The sequence below is a fragment of the Colossoma macropomum genome, unplaced genomic scaffold (genome assembly GCF_904425465.1).
Source record: "Colossoma macropomum unplaced genomic scaffold, Colossoma_macropomum, whole genome shotgun sequence".
Taxonomy (NCBI): Eukaryota; Metazoa; Chordata; class Actinopteri; order Characiformes; family Serrasalmidae; genus Colossoma; species Colossoma macropomum.
The window spans coordinates 7,828,679-7,849,807 of record NW_023494810.1 but is presented as its reverse complement, the minus strand read 5'-3'; the positions used below and the strand labels follow the sequence as shown (position 1 = coordinate 7,849,807).

General features: G+C 39.5%; 1 protein-coding gene across 4 annotated transcripts in view; it reads right to left on the bottom strand.

Annotated features, from left to right (window-relative positions):
* Nucleotides 1-21,129, bottom strand: part of LOC118799887 (E3 ubiquitin-protein ligase RNF123) — a 191,228-nt gene that overhangs the window by 131,644 nt on the left and 38,455 nt on the right. For all 4 annotated transcript variants that reach the window (XM_036559966.1, XM_036559970.1, XM_036559968.1 and 1 more), the window contains exons 25-31: nt 15,656-15,739; nt 14,016-14,123; nt 13,478-13,655; nt 12,163-12,237; nt 9,958-10,045; nt 6,452-6,539; nt 5,839-5,923 (exon numbers count right to left, since the gene is read on the bottom strand). In XM_036559966.1, the coding sequence (XP_036415859.1) occupies nt 5,839-5,923; nt 6,452-6,539; nt 9,958-10,045; nt 12,163-12,237; nt 13,478-13,655; nt 14,016-14,123; nt 15,656-15,739 (706 nt within the window). The remainder of the gene's footprint in view (nt 1-5,838; nt 5,924-6,451; nt 6,540-9,957; nt 10,046-12,162; nt 12,238-13,477; nt 13,656-14,015; nt 14,124-15,655; nt 15,740-21,129) is intronic.

Genomic DNA, 21,129 nt, shown 5'->3' with positions numbered 1-21,129 from the left:
ACAGTTTACCCCACATTTAGTTGTTTATTTCAAACAGACTTACTTATGTGGTTTCTGACACTGTATGAGATACTGTTATCTATACAAATGGACAAAAGTACAGTGCTGGGCAAAAGTTGGAGACCATCCTTCAATGAATTAATTTCCAGTGGTGGACGAAGTACACAAACCATGTACTTGTTAAAGTAGAGATACCCAAGGTAAAATATTACTCCAGTAAAAAAAAGAAGTCCTCCCTTTAGACCTCCACTTGAGTAAAAGTACAAAAGTATTTGCCTTCAAATGTACTTAAGTATCAAAAGTGTAAGTATTGAAGATTAATTATGGTTCTAATGTCCTATTATCATTTTTGTAACAAGACTCTTGCTTTATCAACTCATTTTAGGTGAGAATACTCCAGTGTCCCTCTGGGTAATCCAATCTTTTGATAGAATGTCATTAATTAGTCTGACGCTGATGTCTATTAAAATTATCATAAGCACAAAACACTGAAGGCAAACAATTTCCATTAGGTAGAACCAAGTGGATATGAAATAACAAGCAAAGTTTCCGTTTAAGATTTATTTGCAACTTAGTTACAAGTTGAAGTTTAATAAAACTTGCTTTAATCACAGATTCACAAATTAGTTTTCCTTTACTATATTACATCTGTAGGTCTCTGTTCATAAACATAAACTAGCTAAAACGAATTTACTATAAAATGAAAATGTTTGTATAAATTCAGAAAAAAAGACACAAACCAGTCACAAACTGCATACGTGTACATATTTCTATATTGTGGTCTATTTACACAAAGTTAGGTTGAAGTCAGAAGTTTCTTCAGTCATTTACGTTGGAATAGGCACTCCCAAACTTTTACGCTGCTGCACTGATGTGGAACCGTATGCTTGCACTGGGTCGGTATGTCCAGCAGGTCAAAACAAGCTCAAAATAAAGAGCGCGCTGTGCCCTGATTGGTGTTCATGTTACATTTTTATGCACACATAAGCCAAAAGGAACGACAGATTTTGCATAATGTAGTGGAGTAAAAAGTAAGATATCTGACTTTGAAATGTAGTGAGTGAAAGTAAAAAGTCGCCCAAAATGGAAATACTTCAGTAAAGTACAGATAAACGAAAAAACTACTTATGTACAGTAACGAATTACATTTACTTCGTTACTGTCCACCAATGTTAATTTCCAATCAAAATGGTACAAGTTAGTTCATTCATTTTCAGGAGCTATTTCTGAGGAGATTAGGTACAGGATAGATATCAGATATAAGAAATGGAAAAGTCAACCAACTTCTACAACTGAACTTTGGAGGTGTGGAAAAACATCCTGGTAGATTTCTTTGATAAACTGAAAGCAAACCTCACAAAGAGAATAGAAGGCAAAGGTGCACATGCTAAACACTGAAGAAAATATTATATTCAGTTGTTAAGGCTTCTCTGCAATTCTCTGTTTAAGATATGTTTCTTTTCTAAAGCTGAAAAATGAGAAAATTAACAGCTGTTTTAAATAAATGAAAGATGGTATCTAACTTTTGCACGGTACTCTGTCACAGAGCTACAAACAGTAGTAGTAGCCATTTGGAAGACGGAATTCAGTCCATACTTTTGTCCATTTTTAGAGAGAATAGTGTGTTGTGTGTGATGATTGAGTCATGCTGTTCACACAGTGCTAATAGGTCGGTAAAGCTTCCACTACTTTCTAGCTACATCAGCCTTGTAACTCCAGTGCAAGTCTGACAAAGCAAACTTTAGACATGTTGGCTGATGACTGCATTAGGATAAGAGGGAAGTCCCGCTGTTCCTATATTGAAACATCTATTTGTATATTTCAGCCTTTGGTGATATTATGCTGCAGATGTGAACGGTGAGATAATAATTAGCCAACAATGTACAATGACTGTCCACTTTATTAGAAACATGTTTTGGAGTCTATTTATGAGCTCCACCTGCCTTACAGGCACACTATAAAGGGGCACAGTAGCCCATCTGTTGACAGCCCCCTTCTACCCCATAATTGGTCAATTTCTGACCACATGACTACAGACATCGTAGTTAGCGGCCATGGTAGTGTGTGTGGTGCTGGTAAGAGTGCATCAGACACAGCAATATGGAGCACTCTGTGGTCAGAAACTGACCACTGACGAAGGCCTAGAGCAAGGGTTGGCAACCCAAATGTTAAGAAGAGCCATTTTATCCTTTTAACAAATATCAAACCACCTTGGGAGCCACAACATTTTATGTCCATTGTATTGAAGTAACGTTTTATCATCTTGGCTGTAAATATGTCTTAATATGTCTCGAAAAAGTGCAGACTTGCTTTTCTCGCATCTCCATCAGGAAACGTTCCCTCAAAAGCAGAACAGTTTCTTGTAAAATGTTTAACATTCATTTTTTAGGAAGCTGAAGTCCATCTTAAATGGTGCCTGAGGCGGCAGAATGTAACTGTTGCACCATTTAAGGTGGAACAGGACAATTCGAACAAAAGGTTATGAACGAGGAGCTACAGTTTCACAACCTACGGTGACCAGCAGCCTGCTCGCCAACCTTCAGGGTAAATGGGTTAATTTACAGTTATACATTAACTCCAAAGTTTTTCGTAAAATCGTGTTAGAACAGTTTGTTAAAAAAGATCAGCTGAGCTTGATTTTACTGCACAGGAGGACTGCATGTTCCAGAGCCGCATGTTGCCGACCCCTGGCCTAGAGGATAACTAACAGAAATGGGCAACAATCTCTGCCAGCAAGGTGGATCTACAAGGTAGGGGTTTCAAATAAAGTGGCAGGTAAATATACTGCGCACTCCGAACGGAACTAGTTTTAAAATTCAAAAAGGGTTCAACTAATATGGCTTGCTTCGTTTCTGTTGCCAAGCAAAAAGACAGTGAACGATATCCAAACAAAAAATCTCATGAATTTATGTGCAAAGTAAACAAAGCCTGTTCACCTGGAAGCATAATTTATGCTACAATCTTGGCAGCAGTCATACAAACAACTGGGAAATACCACGTACACAGCACACACAGCTTTTGTGCTTCATGTGCCAAAACACGTGGTATGTTAAGGCATCTCCTCAGGCTCAGAGTGTCCTTGCAGTAGCTGCCAGCAGAGGTAAGATGGGAGCTGCAATCTGTAGTCTTAAAGGTTACAGCACGGATAAGGAACACTTTCAAGTGCTGTCAGCGACCTCGCAGGGCATTTTAACAAAGCTCTCCCATCATCAGCTGGAGCGACGCTGCCAAAACAAGAGTGATGGTAAACTAAAGAAGAGGGATTAAGGTCAGAGTGTGCCATCAAAGGAAACTGAGGAGTGACAGTGCAATGGCATACTCATAATGCGCCGTCTATGAAGATGTATGAGTTTTGGCAAGTTAAAGGGGCAGCTTAAAAGACACATCCTTTTGTGTGTGTGTGTTTGTTTTCATACATTTTCGCAACAAAAATGATCCGATTATACTGGCCATTGGCCAGTGCCCAGACCTTTCATGGCCATAAGACTTTCACAATTTAGACACTAAAATGTAGAGCCTTTGGCTCCACCGGTTACTTTCCTTTGATCCTTTTTGTTAAATTTCACTGCTGTGGAGAGACATCTGTTCCTGTATTTTGCATTGTTTTCTTTAATAACATTTAAGGAATATATTTAGATGGAAATGTGTTTGCTTTACATAACTAGCAGTGAACCCCACTTTGTCTGTGTAGATCTTGTAAAGTGTTACTACTGTGTTTAAATCCTGTTTTTTATCCATGGCTGTTGTACATGATATTTTAAAATGAAGAAAGCTGCAGTTGTGCTGTCTGTTTCATCTCTGCATGGCTGCATTTGTGGAGAAGTGTGAGTTGTTTGTACAGCAGGGAGCTCTCAGTCCCCCCCATCACCCCTCATTGTTTGCTAGCAGCTCAACACAAAGACAGAGTCAAAACATTTTACACACAGAGAGACAACACTGTGTTAGTTCATCTGATAGCAGAGTTACAGGGAAAAAAGTTTTATTTGATCACATTTCTTAAATATACTCATGCTGATTTCCATTCAGCTGGCAGAACGGCCACCAAGGGGCCTGCAGAAAGAGCTAATAAATATGTTTGGACAGAAACAGAACTTACTGCACCCAATCAGATTTTGTCAAAATTAGAAAATTATTTTTTCTGCCATGCTGGAGCTAAGGCAACTTATTTTATTGCTTATCACCTTCCCAGCTGTAAAAAGTGTTGGCTTATGAATACTATTTGTGGCGTATATATATATATATATATATATATATATATATATATACATATATACATATATATATAGAGAGAGAGAGAGAGAGATTGACATAATTGCATTATTGGAAAATATCTGTTGGCCTTTACATTGTCTGTAAATTTCATGATGAATGGACCAACAGAAACGGCCCCAAAATGACCTGGAAAAATGCCTAGTTCCATTGACTTACATGAAAGGTAAAAGATTTCCTGTAAAGATATATAAAGAGTGAAACAGTGACCAAAATGAAAAAAAGTGACCAAACTGAAGATGTAAGGCCTGTATAAAGTTTATATAGATCACAGAAGCTGCTATGTCCAAGCACTGACCATTATAAATTGACCTCATTTTTTATTTCCAGATCAATAGAAAGCTGCCTAAATTAGACCATAAGGTGCAATTACTCTGGCTTCAGAGAATGGGAGTGCTAAAATAGAGCAAGACTGCTTTCAATACCTGACAATATACAGCACCATCCAAGGCTTTTCCATGAGAACAAAATCGGAGACAAATTTAGAAAAAGGTACCTTGAAAGCAGCTCTGTGAACTACAGCACATGATGGATGAAGGCTCTTTTCAGTATTTGTTTTCTTTGATGCTATTAATAGGCTGCTCTCAGCTTGCATTGTGCTGTGTATGTCAATGCTGATGAAGAAGATTTAGTGCTTTGTTTTTGGTATGGAAAGGAGGACATTAATACAGTGTCATTAAGCGTGAAGGCATTGACACATTTGCACAGAAACATGCACGTGTAGTTTATTATCTCTTATTCAGACACATTAAAACGAGGAGAGTTAAGAGAGCCCACAATGAGAGAAGCACAGCAGACAACAACACAGGAACATTTAAGAGATCTGTATGTTGGAGGCAAAATTAGCTGCATGTATACAAAAGAGTAACTATAGCTAATCACATCAATGATCAAAGTTACAGACAAAAAAGTTCACTGGGGGTCAAAGAGGAAAAAGGAAAACAGTGGAAAAAGAGAGAGAGAGACAGAGACAGAGAGAGAGAGGAGAATAACCATGATAGAAAAAGAAAAAGAAAGAGAAAGAAAGAGAGCAAGAGAGTAGGAGAAAGAAGGAGACAAAGATAGAGAATCAGAAAGAGAGAAAGTCAGACAGGCAAGAGAGAGAGAGAGAGAGAGAAATGCAGGAGAGAGAGAGAAGAAGAGGGAGAGGGTGAAGAAGAAAGAGGGTGCGCATCCCGAGAGTGAAAGAGAGAGACACAGAGAGAGACAAATGTTTGAGAGAGAGAGAGAAATGCAGAGAGAGAGAAGAGATGGGAGAGGGAGAAGGAAAGAGAGGGTGCATCCCGAGAGAGAGAGAGAGCGAGAGAGAGAGAGAGAGAGACAGAGAGAAGAGAGAGAGAGAGAGAGAGAGAGAGGGAGAAAGAGAAAGAAAGAGAGAGAGAGAGAGAAAGAGAGAGAGAGAGAGAGAGAAGAGAGAGAGAGAGAGAGAGAAAGAGAAAGAAACAGAGAGAGAGAAAGAGAGAGAGAAAGAGAGAGAGAGGAACAGAGAAGGAGGAAGACTAAATGTATGTAAAAGAAAAAAGAAAAGATTATGAGAGTAATTTGAGAGTCAAAGACAGAAGCACTCACTCTGCAGGCTGGGCAGGTTGGCATCCTCAGGTTTAGTTTTCAGCAGGTGGGGCAGCCGAGTGTATCTGTAGCCAAAACCACAGCCCTACAGAGAGAGAGAGAGTGAGAGAGTGAGAGAGAGAGAGAGAGTGAGAGAGTGAAGAGAGAGAGAGAGAGAGAGAGAGAGAGAGTGAGAGAGTGAGAGAGAGAGAAAGAGATGATGAGGACCAGGAAACACAGTGAACATTAAAGTCAATGTAAAGCAACAAGATAAAGTTAATATAAGAACCATTACACCATAATTAATAACAAGCAGGCCTGTCACAATCATTATATATTGTATATTTAAGTTCTCTAAGGGGGCTACACACAAGATTTTCACTAACTTTTGCTCCTTTGTAAATGTGATGTGACAATAAATGTGATTTGATTTGATTTGTTTATTTTTCCTAAAACTAACTTTTATGGAGGGGAAGCTCAGATGATTATAGCAAAGCTGAAGCCACTTAGAACTCAACATAAGAGCTGTATCACACTGCATCAGCCTGCACTGGGGTGGAACATTATGAGATAAGAGGTGGAGAAGAGGAGTGAAGCTGCAGAGAGGAAGAGAGGACAGAGAAGAGAGGCTCACCCTCCACAGGCGGACCAGGATCCAGTTGGTCTGAGCCCATGGCCTTTGTTCATATGGAGCCAGCAGGTTCCTCATCATGGCTACACGCCTGAAAAAAGATTAAAGATCAAACAACTGTCTGTACCAAAACATGGCATATAAATACAAGACAAAATAACCAATTATTAAACTTTTCATAGCTATTGGGACATGTTTGGTGCCTAAGGTCTGCTTCTTTAGTTTTGTACTGCTGCTTTGAGGGTAAAAAGTAATGGAAGTTTATACCGCAATTAGCATCATAAAAACTGCATGGCTTAATTTTCATAAATGTACTTCAAATTATGTGGTTTCAGATGGCATTCAGGCTTAAGTTGGCTACTACAGTTTTCAGCATTAACATGTACTTTTGTCCACTGTTACAGATAACAGTAAGGCGCAAACAACATTTGGCAGGCTTCAAATACTTGGCAGTATTTCCAAACAAGCACTCATTCTCAAAATCACCCTTAAAAACATAAATATTTCAAGCATTTATTTATTTGTGTTTCTAAAAACTATTACACCTCCAGCCATCCGTAGCCGGGAGTCCAAGAGAGCACAACTGGGTGGGTAGGACGGCCCCTCCTTCTCCCCCCATCACTCAACGTGATGCTAGTCGGCGCAGGCATCAGTTAGCTGACGTAACAGATCTGGCGGTTGGCGCTCTCCTCTGAGCGCGATTCAGCTGTCCAATGACGTTGCGTGAGCGGCAATTCGAAAAGAAGCGGTGGCTGGTTTCACAGGTCTCGGAGGAAGCCTCTGTTAGCCTTCACCCTCCTAGTGTTGATATTATCGTGTGATTGGGGGAGTCCTAACTAGTAGGTGGAATTGGATACGACTAAATTGGGAAGAAAACTGAGTAAAAATCCAAAATAAATAAATAAATAAATAAAAATAAAAACACGCCTCCATTTTACATTTCAGTCCACAACATTGTGCTGGTCTTGTGTCTTACATCCATCAAAATAAAAGCCCTTCCAACCTGCCATGCTTTTTTTTTTACCTACTTGCACTTGAGTGAAGTATAAACTCCATAGAGACACATTAAAATCAAACACTCAAACATGAAATACTAAAATCTGATGATCTTCTTGGTGCGGTAGATGCAGAGCAGCTCCTGCATCATATTAGCAGTATGTAGAGGAGACTGTTTTCTGATATGACAGTAAAACTTGTGATTGTGGCAGATTGCCAGTAGTGCTGTCAAACTTTAAACCCGCTATAAAACTGTTTAATTTTAAAAATGAAAAAAAAGAGCCAAAAATGAGCTAATAAATCTCATAGGTAGTGTGGAATGGATGCCTGGTGATACTCAGATACTGATCACTATACTTGAGAACATTTCTCAAACTCGCTGTGCCTCCATGGTACACTAGCCTCTTTTTCTTTTCATCCATGAATTTTAAATACTCGTGATTTTTCAGGCATCTTTGCTGTTTTAGCTTCAGTGACTACATGGAAAGTTGAGCAGTTAATTGCGCTCTGAGGTGATGTGGCATGAATATCTGATGCATTGAGCTAAAACAGCTATAATTTATTTATTTTCACTAGCATGTATTTACAATCGCTGTTCTAGCTAAAGGCCTGTGCTCATGAAATTAATTTTAGGAAACAATTGCTGCTGCTTGATCCTCCTGTTATTCTCAAATTTACTAACATCTTTTATTCTCAGGGTCAGTTTGACCCCAGCAATTGAAAGCTCTGGGAAATAAAGTTCTTATGGGAATTATGTTTTCCCCTCGCTCACGTCATGTGAACTATCAGTGGTTCTCGCACTACTACAGGTATGGTTCTGTTAGATTAGGGCCCTAAAGCAGAGGGAAGTTTTTTGAAGATTATAAAAATGCACATTACAGTGACCTCAATATCATCCAAAACAAATGTGTGTAAAATTGTTGATATTTCTTATGTTTTATACAGCTGAATTACCTGAAGTCAAACTGACCCCAAAGAACAACAACGTGTACAAAATGTGTTCAGGACATTGAAAACATATCATCATGTTTATGTTATGCTTACCCAGTGCCCCCCCGCCCATTAAATTAGGAGAAGTCACTAAATATGAAGCAAATAAAATTATGTCAATCTTTTATTTAACAATAAAAAAAGTAATGAGGTCAAACTGACCCCAAAAGATAATAGAACGGTATGGCCTGGCCCACCAGATGTTGCTGTGGAGCAGTGCACGACAATAATTCCGTATAACAACTAATATGCATATTTTTTACTGTGTAACTGACATTGTTGAGCGTTTATACATATGACAGTGGTGGGGCTGCCTGATACATTCCAAATATCTTCCTGTACCTGTTGTGTAAATGCACTCTATGGTGAGCGCGAGGCGCATCAGCACTCGTCTAACCAAGTGAGCAGTTATAAAAACAACATGGCCCCATGCTGAAAGCAGCCAATCAAAAATAATAAATTTACATATGTTCAGGCGTAAATGTCGTTTACGGTATGGGTGTTGCTACACAGCTAGACATTGTTATCAGTTATGGTAGCCACTCATAACAGCAAGGCAATATAATGAGTGAGGTTGAAAATGTAATAAAAGATAAAAAAAATACTCAGCCATTAGAGCAGAAATCAGAGATTAAAAGTTTGGGACACAACAGCCAGAGGATTTCAACATCATTCAGTCTGGAAAAGACAAACACTGCTCTTTCAATCCAGAGAGGTTCAAGAGAAAAACATGGCTAACTGTGAGTGTAGCTAAAACATTCTCCTGCTTTCCTTGCCGCCCTTGGTCTGCTATCACTTGAATTCATTCATGGATTAGTGGACTTTGAGAGAAAAGTTTTTGACAAGTTTGCCCAGGTGAAAGATCGTCGTGCATCTTTTCTTTTCGAGCAGTCAACATCACTGGAGAGTCGTTTTGCATTATTACAAGTCGTGTTACTCCTAATGCCCGGAAAGCGTGTTTCCCTGCTCTGAAATGTTACTTTGGCTATGTATTTGCAGACCACAATGATCGTTTACTGATAGGTAACTCCGAATTGTAATGCGATGCTGTATAACCAGGTTATGTGAGATCTAAGGCTGTTATCATATCACTCATATTGCTGTCTCCACTCTGCACCACGTTAATTCGTGAATTTGTGATTTTGTTGATGGAATGTGTTCGTGTTTGGATCAGGTTTGTGAGTAGTTTCATTGATGAGTCAGTTGCTGCCGCTACAGTCTCTTGTGTCCCACCAGGCTTTCTGTGGCAGCGGTGCCACTGGACATTATTATATTTAGTCATGCAGTTCACACAATGCTAATTGTTAGGGTTACCGATTTCATTACTTGTTAGCTACATTAGTCTTGTAATTCCAAATCTAAACTAAAGAAAGCAAACTTCAGACACCAGACATGTCTTGGCGGATCTACTACTTTATTGTGCTAATAACTACTACTTCAATTGTGCAATCATTTTAAGTGTAGATCATTTGCACATCATTATAGTGCCGTATCTGTGCTCTGTGAGGATTTTGGGTACTCACTGCTCCTCTGGGATCCTCTCCACTGCTCTGAGGGATTGTGGATAACACACATAGCTGGCTAGGGCCTGCATCAATGAGTCTTTGATGTCTGCAGAGGAGAAGAAGCAAGCAGTCACACTTACGACAAAGTTTCAAGCTTATTGACGTATTGGGACGAGGCAAATATCTCATTTCCAGAGCGGTTTTAAGATGGTAATGTGTGCAAGTGTCTGTTTGCTTCAATTTATTTGTGATCAATGATCTGTGAGATCTACTCGAAAGCTCATCTCAGCCTTAATTGAGAAAACAAGGAATGAAGCCCTTAAGGCGGCACAGGAGACGACATGCTGCATCAATAACACTGACGCTGTATACTGGCATGTCATTAAGATGCATTACAGTTACAGAACCTAGTATGAAAGCCAGACGGTATCTAACAACAAATCTATTAATGATTCTATCTGGTCAATGGGAGCCTTGAGGCGTCTTGGCAGATGTTTTCCTACTTACGCCCATATCAACCAACCGAGATCATGTGCAGTGAGGAGTCGTGGAAATGTTATTAATACAGCTCGCTTATCTTTCTCCAAAATGAAAAGACACTGCTATCATAGAATAGGCTCCCTCATAAGGAGTCCCAATCCTTGAGAATTACTATTCAGTGCACACTGTCAAACCCTTACACAGAGTTAAAGAAATCTGAACCCATGCAAACAGTGGTACATTCCCGGAGAGGAACGGGACAACTTTTAATTATACCTTTATACGGAGAATTAATCTGAGTGACGAATAGGCCACAGAAGCCACTGGCTATATTAGGTTTAAAGAATTCCCATTAAAATAGCTCCCTAACAGATTACTCGCACATTTTTGGACCCGATTCTTTTTGCGCCCTTCGCTGCAGGTAATGAAAATAGATAGGACATTAGGAGAGACAGATAGGAAGGAGAGGAGAGAGGAGAGAGGGATGTGAGGGGGAAAACTGGGCCAAAAGGGGGAGAGAGAGTAGGGAAAAAGGAAAGACAGAGAGGAAAAGAAGAGAGCAAGTGAGGAAAGACGAAAAGAGAGAGAGAAAGTGAGAAAACGAGAGAACAGGAGAGGGAAAGAGAGATGGAAAATACAAGAGGGAAAAAGAAAGGACAGAAGGGGAGGGGGAGAGAGAGAGAGACAGAGAGAGAGAGTGAGAGAAAGAGGGGGGATAGAGAAGGAGGAATACTGAGACCAAAGGGAGGATAGAGAGAGAGAGAAGCTAGAAACAAGAGAGAGGAAGGGAGAACAGAAGGATGTGAGGGGAAAACTGAGGGCAAGGGCAAAAAGGGAAAGACAGAGAGAGAAAGAGAGGGAGGAAAAGACTCAGAACGAGAGCGGGAAAAAGGAAACAATAAATGGGAAAGAAAGAAAGAAAGAAAGAAAGAAAGCAAGAAACAAGAAAGAAAGAAAGAAAGAAAGAAAGCAAGAGAAAGAAAGAAAGCAGGACAGACAAAAAGCAAGCAGGGAGAAAGGAGGAAAAAGAGGGGGGAGAGAGAGAGAAAAGGGAGAACTATGAAAAGGAGAGAGCAAATGGGGAAAGAGGGAAAGAGAAAAGTGAGAGCAAGAGAGAGAATAGGAGAACAGGTGAGGGAAAGAAAGAGATGGAAAACACAAGAGGGAAATGAAAAAAAATCGTGAGTGGGGTAAAAGGAGAGAGTAAGAAAGACAGATGGAAGGGGAGCGAGAGGGGGAGAGAGAGAGAGAGAGAGAGAGAGAGAGAGAGATGGGGAACAGAGAAGGCGGAATACTGAAAAAAGGTGGGACAGAGAGAGAGAGAGAGGTGAAGGTGGAGAAAGAGGGAAACAATGAGGGGGAACAGGGAGAGAGAGAAAAAGAGAAAGGTGGAGGTGTAACAGGAAGGAAATAATGAGGGGGGGGAATAGTCAGAGTGAGAGAGAGAGAGGAGACAGAAGGAGAGAGAGCTCATCCATTAAGCTCGGTGTGAGTGGAAGCGTATGGCTGTATGAATGCAGTCCAGGTCTGTAATTTAATATTTGTCTCATAAATCACGAAGGCTCTGCTTTTATTACAGGAGAGTCTGGACTAAGACAATGTAATGAACTGGACTCAGTCAAGATTAGGAAATATGCAGGACAGGAGAGACTCTCCTCAGAAATCTTTAGTACTAAAAATGAACGCTGCACTGGGCTGATGTGTACTGTAGTGTGTGCTGCAGGCTGAGTGGGGTGGGCTTACCTGTGCCCACGATGCGCGGGTCTGCAAAGTGCTTGGCGAGAATAGCAGCGAGCTGAGTGAGTGTGTCCTCATAGCCTGAGAGTAAAACACAAATTTTATCAATGTAAAAAATGATTCTTGAGAGTGTATAACATCAAGAATGAAGCCCTTTGTTTCAGAAGTGGTGACCGACTTGACAAAAACAGATAATACAGTAAATAACAGATAATAAATAATTATAGTATATTACTTAGGCCGGGCCGACACTACATGATTTTTTGCTTATTTTAACCCTGATTTGCCCCTTGCGATACATTTTCACAATCTGAAGCGATTTTCTAGATCGGGAGCTCGATCGGGATCGACAGACAATAAACAGACAATACACACATTTATATTACGTAAAAATGCAACACAAAAAGCAACCGCTCTTGCTTCACGACGTGTGTTGCGTCCAGTACGAAATGACGAGCGTTATGGAGTGGTTCCGGATTACCATGCACACCGCGTCACATCTGGTATGAAATGGGTGGTATAGTTTCTCTTTCTGCCGTGTCCTCTAGTGTGACCACCCTCACAACAAAAAGACAAGAAATTCTGTGACAAACTAATCTGAGTTTGTAATGCTCTCCGTTTTAAAAGTCGTGTAGTGTACGCCAAGCCTTAGTCATTTCAAAACTTCTTGTTGTTCCCAAAATAAATACAGAATAAAACCATTAAAAAATACTTTTTGTACTAAGTTTGTAATATTTAAATCTAACCAAGACTCAGAAGGAAACGTCACGCTCCTCAGAGCAGTTAGGATACAAGTAGGAGTTTACAAGGAGGATTAAAGAGATGCACTCAGATCAGACAGAGGAAAGATCCATGAGACAAACCACAGACTAATGTCTGACTAAAACTGTCGAAACATCTGGTGAATTTCTGATGGTATACAGAATTTTAGCGAAAGCACAAAACTACAGTCTCCGGCAACCTTCAGCATTTGGCACCGTCTCCAAAATTACTTTCTGGGCCAGTGCTGCAAATCCATGCTGTTAAATCACTATGCAAACGTCTCATATGAGCTGGTAAATCCTCCCAAAATCCTCACCACAAATCCCTCACCCAAAATGCTAACAGCACTAATGATAAATGAAATTCATTCACCGTCAGTTAAGCATTAAGCAAATGAGATCATGCTAACAGTTCCACTGCTGGCTATCGTTTCACTCTTAGCCACCTTAGCAGTTTTTGGGTGAAGGAGTGTGTTATTCACCATCATTAATGCATGATCTCGAGTGGTCCGTGGAGTGGTCGGCTGATTGAGTGTGTCGTGTGTTTACTGACTGAATACCTGGGAGCTCATCCATGCTGTTGGAGGGGCTGAAGTAGTTCTTGAGTGCGCTGTAGCTGTTCATGGCCACGTTGAGGTAGAACTCGGGGGTGAAGGCGAACAGTGAGCCTGTGTTATCGGCGTGCTCGATGGTGCGAATGCATACGCGCAGCAGCCAGTACACGTCCAGCATCTTCTCCTGCAGCGCATGTACACACAGATAAAACTCTGACACCAACGAATTATACAAAAAGTTGCAGATCCCAGGTGATACAGTACCAGTCAAAATATACCACTTCACCAGGTTTTTCTTCTATTATTATTGTTTTTCACATTTTAGAATAATAGTGAAGATATCAAAACTGTAAAATAACACACATACACTGATTTACAATCTATAGAAGTCATTGCATTGAGACAAGAACCATTCCTTTCAGATTCAGCTTAAATGTCCGTCCATACAGGACAAATTTAAGCGTCCACCTTAGCAAATATAAAAAGGTTTTCACAAAAAAATGAATGTCAAAGCAATCTGTCTTTAGGCTGGAAAGAGCTGTACCTTGGAGTAAATGGTGGCATTGATCCAGGCCAACCTGCGGCTGAGGTGGTTCAACTTCTCAGCAAACACTTTCTGGCTCTTCTGCAGTTCCTCCAGAATATCTGGTCTCTGCACACAGAGCACATTAGCTCTTCCAATTTGAACAAAAATGTGAGTTTTTTTTTGTATACAGTCCTTTTACATAACATACACAACAATTTCAGAAATGTTCTACGATTATATCCATTTTCTCTGAAGTCATCATGCAACATATTCATAGATATCCAGTTTACCCAAAGGATTTTTCCCAAATATTTCACTGGTTTGTAGCGATACACTCTCGATCTAGTGTATTACATCGAAAAAGGCTTCACCCTGTTTGCTGATACTAATCACATACTGTTTTTATTTATTTCCAAACGTCTAAAATGTCAAAATGTCAGTCTTGCTTCCAAATTTTCCAAATATATATAAACATGCAGAGGCCACTTTGATCTTTGTAAGACATTATTTGAAAAATAATACCTGATACCAAACGTGATAAATTTACCAAATGAATTTCAATGAGTAGAGTGAAAATGAACTTGAGCTTTTTGTTTAGCAGTGCTTTTCTGCTATGCTTCCAACATGCTATAGCTGTAGCCTTTAGCCTGCAGCAGTGTGAGCAAAGAAAACGTTACATAACAATGTTAGTGAGAAGCCAATTTGCGTATCAAAAATCAAATCTAATCTAATTTGCAACTCAATTTTCAAAACTTTCATGACTATCTGAATGTTTAAAAATCCCCAATAATGTTGATTTTCGTGGATATCATCAGTACTTAAAAACCACTGACCAGCAGCATGTTTCATTATACAGAAAGCACACTCACAAGACCATTAGCACAATGCAGTAACTGAAACAATAAATAAAAGTGACTGTACTCACAGTTAACTTTTAGCTTGTTTTTCATTATTTTTTATTTATTAGTTTTTTGCACATTGTTGCTATGAGTCAAGTTCCATTACGGGTCTCTGGATAAAACCATAAAAAATACCACTGATGCAGCAAAATACACTGATTACCTTACTTTCATGTTCGCATTACAATAATGTGAGTTTCATGTTCAGTTCAAACGTGAAAATAATGTTGTAACATTATTGAAAGTAATAAATATATTCTGCACTCCTTTTAAACGGAACAAAAAAAAAAAACATTGGAGTCAAATTTGAACTAAAAGACAAATGAAATGAATCTTGATTAACTACACTGAAGAACATTCAGACATGTCACAATCGTTACATAATCGCCTAATCACAGTTATTTAAGATGACTGCAACCCTTTAAGTTGACTGCAGTCACTTTCCACAGCCGTTAATTTGTTTGTTAATTTGTATTTTTTTTTTTTGCTCATATTTTAACTCGTGTGAAGACTATGTAGCTTTACTTAAATATGTACCACACATAATTATCCCTAACTGCAGAAATTTTTATGAGTGATTCAACAGCACAACCAGTGTCTGCTACTAGGCAAACCTAGCTAGCAGGTAAAGTGGCTGAACAGTCAATGAAGCCACTTTAGGCTTGTATTTTAATGGCTGCAATCATTGCTCTATTTTTTAACATACTGTCCACCCCTACTTACAGGGCAGCACATCAGCTGCGTGTGGAATTTGCTTACCCTTCCGGGGCATCGGGCTATTTTCTCTTCTGTGTCTTTCAGGGCGACAGCATACTCGTGCACATCTTCTGACACAACCACCATCTGTGGAAAACATTATACACACACATACATACAGCTTTAGTATTGCTTACTCAAAGATCTCTCCAAATTCATCTTCAAAGTGAGCTTAAATCGAAACCGGGCTCCATTTCTTCCTCTCCTGTGCTGTGTAAAGCCATCAAGTCATCACCGGTTACACAGCAGGAGTCCTCAGTGCCATAAAAATAGGCAGCAATTCTACAAGAGGAGCAAAGAGCCAATTATCACAGCAGAGCCCTCAATACCTGGTGGTTGACAACTCCAACTCTGCTCCAGTGACCAAATCCTCAAGACAGGATTGAAAAGGTTGTGGGGGCACATCACATGGAAAGCAATATCAACTCGGCAGAGAAAAAGCACCAGATATTTACTGTGTAATAGCAGGATAGTAAAAGTAAACGAGAGGTTTTAGTAAAGGTGGTCTAGTCTTAAAAAAAGCTGCAGAAGCCGATCAAAAAGCGTATTTGTGGTTAAACTCTGAAATCTTAACCTCCGTTGCTGCAGAACCAAAATGCAAAATAAGCTGTGTGTTATCTTCTTTTATCTTCTTCTTTTTCAGGCTAAATGCAAACGCTCATCCTCTTATCTTCAGTTACACATTCACATCTCATCAATACGCATCCAAAAAGAGAGAGACTACATGAAATATGTATGAATTTTTCATGGAATAATATGAGCTCAGAGAGACAGCAGTAACATTCCTCATCAATAGAGTCAAATCTTGCGAAGACGCCCCATTAAGAAAGGCTGATTACAGAGTCTATTTGCATGGCCGAGAAATCAGACAATTGTCATTCGATACAGGCTTTAAATAAAAGAAGAGCTCAAAAGTAAAAAAAATTAAAAAGAAAGATCAACTCACCAATAAACTCTCAGAAAAAATATTCATACTTAAAACAAGAAGGATTCAAATGTCTAGGAATGAAATGCATCCAGGATTATATAATTATGCATTAATTACACTTTTTATGTTCAGTTTCGAGTGCACACATCTGACTTTTATCTTTTTTAATAATAAAAAACATGACTTAAGAAGTACTTTCCATCAAATTCAAATCATAAAATAAATGGCCAAAAGTATGCGGACACCTGACCATTACACCTATATGAGCTTGCTGCACATGGGCATTAATCTGGAGCTGTCCCCTACTCTGCAGCTATAACAACCTCCACTGGTCCGGGAAAGCATTTTACAAGATTTTGCAGTATCTCTGTGGGAATTTGTGCCCATTCAGTTAGAGCATTTGTGAGGTCATACATTGATGTTGGCCGAGAAGGTCTGGCACACAATCAATGTTCCTATTCATCCCAAAGGTGTTCAGTGGAGTTGCAGTCAGGTCTCTGTGCAGGGGTTCCACCACAGTAAACTCATCAAATCATGTCTTTATAGCCCTCGCTTCAGTCATGCTGGAACAGGAAAGGACCTATATATACCTATACCTGTGAATAGTGATATTAGGCTTGTGCAGCTGCTCAGCCATGAAAACCAGTTTCACAAAGCTCCTAATGCACAATTCTTGTGCTAATGTTGCCTCCAGAGGCAACCTGGAACTCTGTAGTGAGTGATGAACAGACGATTTTTACTCACTACGCATTTCAGCACTTGGAGGCTCCGCTCTGTGAGTCTGTGTGGTCTACCGCTTCGTAGCTGAGCTGTTTTCACAACAACAGTACTTACAGTTTACTGGGGCAGATCTAGCAGGGCAGAAATTTGAGAAACTAACTTGTGGTAAAGGTGACATCCTATCACAGTGTCACAGTGTTTGTCTATGGAGATTGCATGGCTATGTGCTTGAATTTACACACATTAGCAACGGGTGTGGCTGAATCACCTGAACTCAGAAATCAGGAGAAGTGTCCATATACCTTTCCAAACGGAGTATCTCCTCTTGTGCTACCAACTGAACCTTTCAATTGCACATTTTCCACAGAATCAGTGAGTTACAAGTGAAAAAAATACAAAATTACAGCATGTTTTTATCGCTGCTGATAGCTAAAAGTCAGAGAGGAGTCATGTTGTTAGGTGGGATGACTAAGCAGCAATGGCTACTGTCACAACAAACCCATATTACAATAAGGACGTTTTTAAGAAGTGAATATTTCTGTTTATTTGTTGTTATAGGTCTATATAGGATCAGCTGTTCAGGCAATGTTGGCTGTTTTCCTTGCCACCTTACAGTACACAAAAAATGTACTTGCAATCCTGTTATGTATTTAATTATTTTTATTTTTATTCTATATCATTACTTTGCAGAATAAAAAATGAGGCTTTTTTGCTATTTGCCTAAAAGATCCGATAAATTTCTCTGTACTTGCACAGCCAAAAAATAATAATTATACTCATTGATCATAATTAACCATTTCTCATATCGTCATCACATTTTCCAAAAGATTTAGCGAAAAGCATTTTATGTCCATATCATGCAACCCTTGATAACAATATGTTACAGCATGTTAGAACGCAGCATAATTGAACAGCATGAAGAGCTTCCATAGACAGTTCAGTAACTGCATGGTCAGCATTTAGCCTACTTAACGTACTGTGCGCTGAATGACTCTGCGGTATGAATGTCAAAAAGACAGTCCTTTTTCAGCTTTTGGTCGTGACACTGGCTTAGCACGATTAAGTGCTTCAGTAAGCTCAGGAAACTGCTTAGCGAGCCACACTTACAGCGTAATTCAATGCCATTCAATTACGAACATAGACTTAACGGCTGTGCAGGTCTGTGTGCAGGTCTTTTTCAATGGAGCGGATAACCTAATGGAGAAAAGAGTGCTTGCGTATGGATGATGTTAACGAGAGATGCTGGCACTGATGTTATTTTTCTCACATCGTTCCTTTCAGTGACAACCTGTTTTGATCAATTACATGTGGCTTGCAGAGTGACAGCGAGACGATTTTAGTGCCGTTAGTGATGTACCCGCTGAGTTAAAGCTCCGATCGACAATACGTCCCAAGCCTTTGTCTGAAGCAAAATTGGTGTGACTGCAAGAGAACATAAATAATAAATGAGTAAAAAGAAAAGGATTGGAATTGAGATTCAAAAAGCAGTGAAAGCAACTGAGATCCAAACACATCAATCAAAACGGCAACTTACAGGAACAGTTCCCCTTCCCCGTGCACCACCCCCTCCATTTCCCCTCCTACCCAAAATGTCATCAATCAACAATATATGTTTGAGGTCCAAAGTCTGCATCTTTAGTTTCACATCAGAGCTACGAGGCTAATGTGGCCTAAATTATTAGTTAGAGATGTCACAATACCACCTTTCGTTTCCAAGACCGATACGGATATCGATATTAAACTTCGGGTTTTGGCCGATACTATCCAAAATATTACAAAGCTGTTTTAAGTGAAGCACTTCACTTACAATGAGCATCTAACAGTAGTCTCTACACTCTACTACCCCACAGGAAGAAGTACAGCTAACAATATCATATCACACAGTGTGACTATGTACTATTTCATGACAGATTTCTTACAGGGTTGGATCAGAGTCATTCTTTTTTCTTTTCAATTATCTGATCCAGTATTTTCTTCAGTTATGAGTCTGATAGTCATACCTGGTATCAGGTATTCATATTAATATTAATAAGCTTAAACTGCACAAATTAGCATTCTGCAATCTATATTGCTAAATCATCAGAGTTGTATTTACTGCATTGTGTTAAGAAACCTCATACAGACTTATATGACATACTGTTATGTATAAAAACGTACAAAAGTTCATCACATATCTGAAAGCAGTAGCCAGCTCCAATTCTGCCTTTACTTTGGTCCATTTTTTAAATAACACTATGTCATACAGTGTCAGAAATCACAAACGCAAGTTTATTTAAGATTACTCAATGTGGTTTGATGGGAGTCTGTGATCTTGTCAATAAAAATAGCATGCAGGATGATGTCAGATGAAACTTATCACTTAATGTCTGTAAAACTCATAAAATCATGAACCGGCTGTCCACACTCACCCTAAATATAGCTAAATATATAATGTTTAATCAAGAAATAGTTCTTAATTTGAATGACAAGGGTGAATTTTTCATCAAATCTCTAGTGCTAGCATGAGGCTAATTTCCATTAGCCCGCTAACGCAGGCTTAGCTTTAAGTTAACATTTGTGTCTGTTTACGTTTTTCAGCATGCTATACCTTTAACACAGACATTTAAAGCTTGTAACAGACATTCAGGTAACATTTCTTGCTATGTATGTTGGAGTTTTGCAGTCTCTTTATGTAATTTGGTTGAATATGGTCACACTATTCACAGACTACAGTCGAGTGCTTGTTGTGTACAGTGATTAGCCAGCGATGTCACAGAGTGTCCAGGCATTTAACCTTTTCAGACCTAAATTATGTTCTATTGCCATTCCGTTGCATGATGGATAAACATTTCCATTACTTGTTAGCTACATTAGTCTCGAAGCTCCAGTGCAAAACTAACAGATTTTAACTGCTTAAATCATGAGCTGCCTTGAGATACCCACCCCTAGAAGCTAAAGTAACTAAAGTTCACTAAATTTAGTACGTTTGGGATGAAGAGAAAATTGAGTAAATTAGATTTTTTTGCCAAACTAAGTTCCCTGACCCTATAACACTAAGAGGTGCAGGAATATGCTGACCCAACAAGCAGGAATAACAACATTAGGAGAGACAAGAGACAAAGCAGCACTTTTTCACACCTCACTCAATGAAATAATGTTCCTCGAGCTCGAGGAGGCTGCAGCGCAGGAAGACAGAGTGGATGGTATACAGGGCTTTGCCGAGCCAAGCACTTCTCGCACAGTGCAAATTACATCCACCTTCATAGATTGTGAGTGCATCTTTTGCCGCGGCTCAGATGAAAGAAGACCGCATAAAAGATGTTTTGCAGCCAGAGCATTATCTACTTGGTGGGCCACATTTGTGTGTGTGCATTAATGCCTTCCTTAAGGTCGGTATGAGAGGGCTCCACTTTGGGGTTCAACTAAGTTGATTCAATTAGAGAGCTGGTAGGCTGTGTCAAGTCTGCAGAACTCAAAAGGAAGGGTCCTCTAGGGAGTGGATGTTATAATTAACTCCTAAAACGGACTACGCTGAACAACTGCACTTAGCTTTTATGCCTAAATGGGTGTTTTTAGGTCTTTCTTCTTCAGCATCCTATCTCTGACAATATTTTCCATCAAACACTCTGCCTAAACAGCGCTCACATAATCAAAAGTGGATGTTTCTGCCCCCTCGAAATGACATCAAACAGAAGATACAAGAGCAGAAGTTTTGACACATCGGTTCATACCAGGGCTGTTTTTTTAACTCCTGACATTCTTTCAGCTTGCTTTATTATGAGCTATCTGGGTGATCCACATGACCTGAAGAAGTTCAACATATGCTGAGACTTTGTTGGTTGCTGAAAAG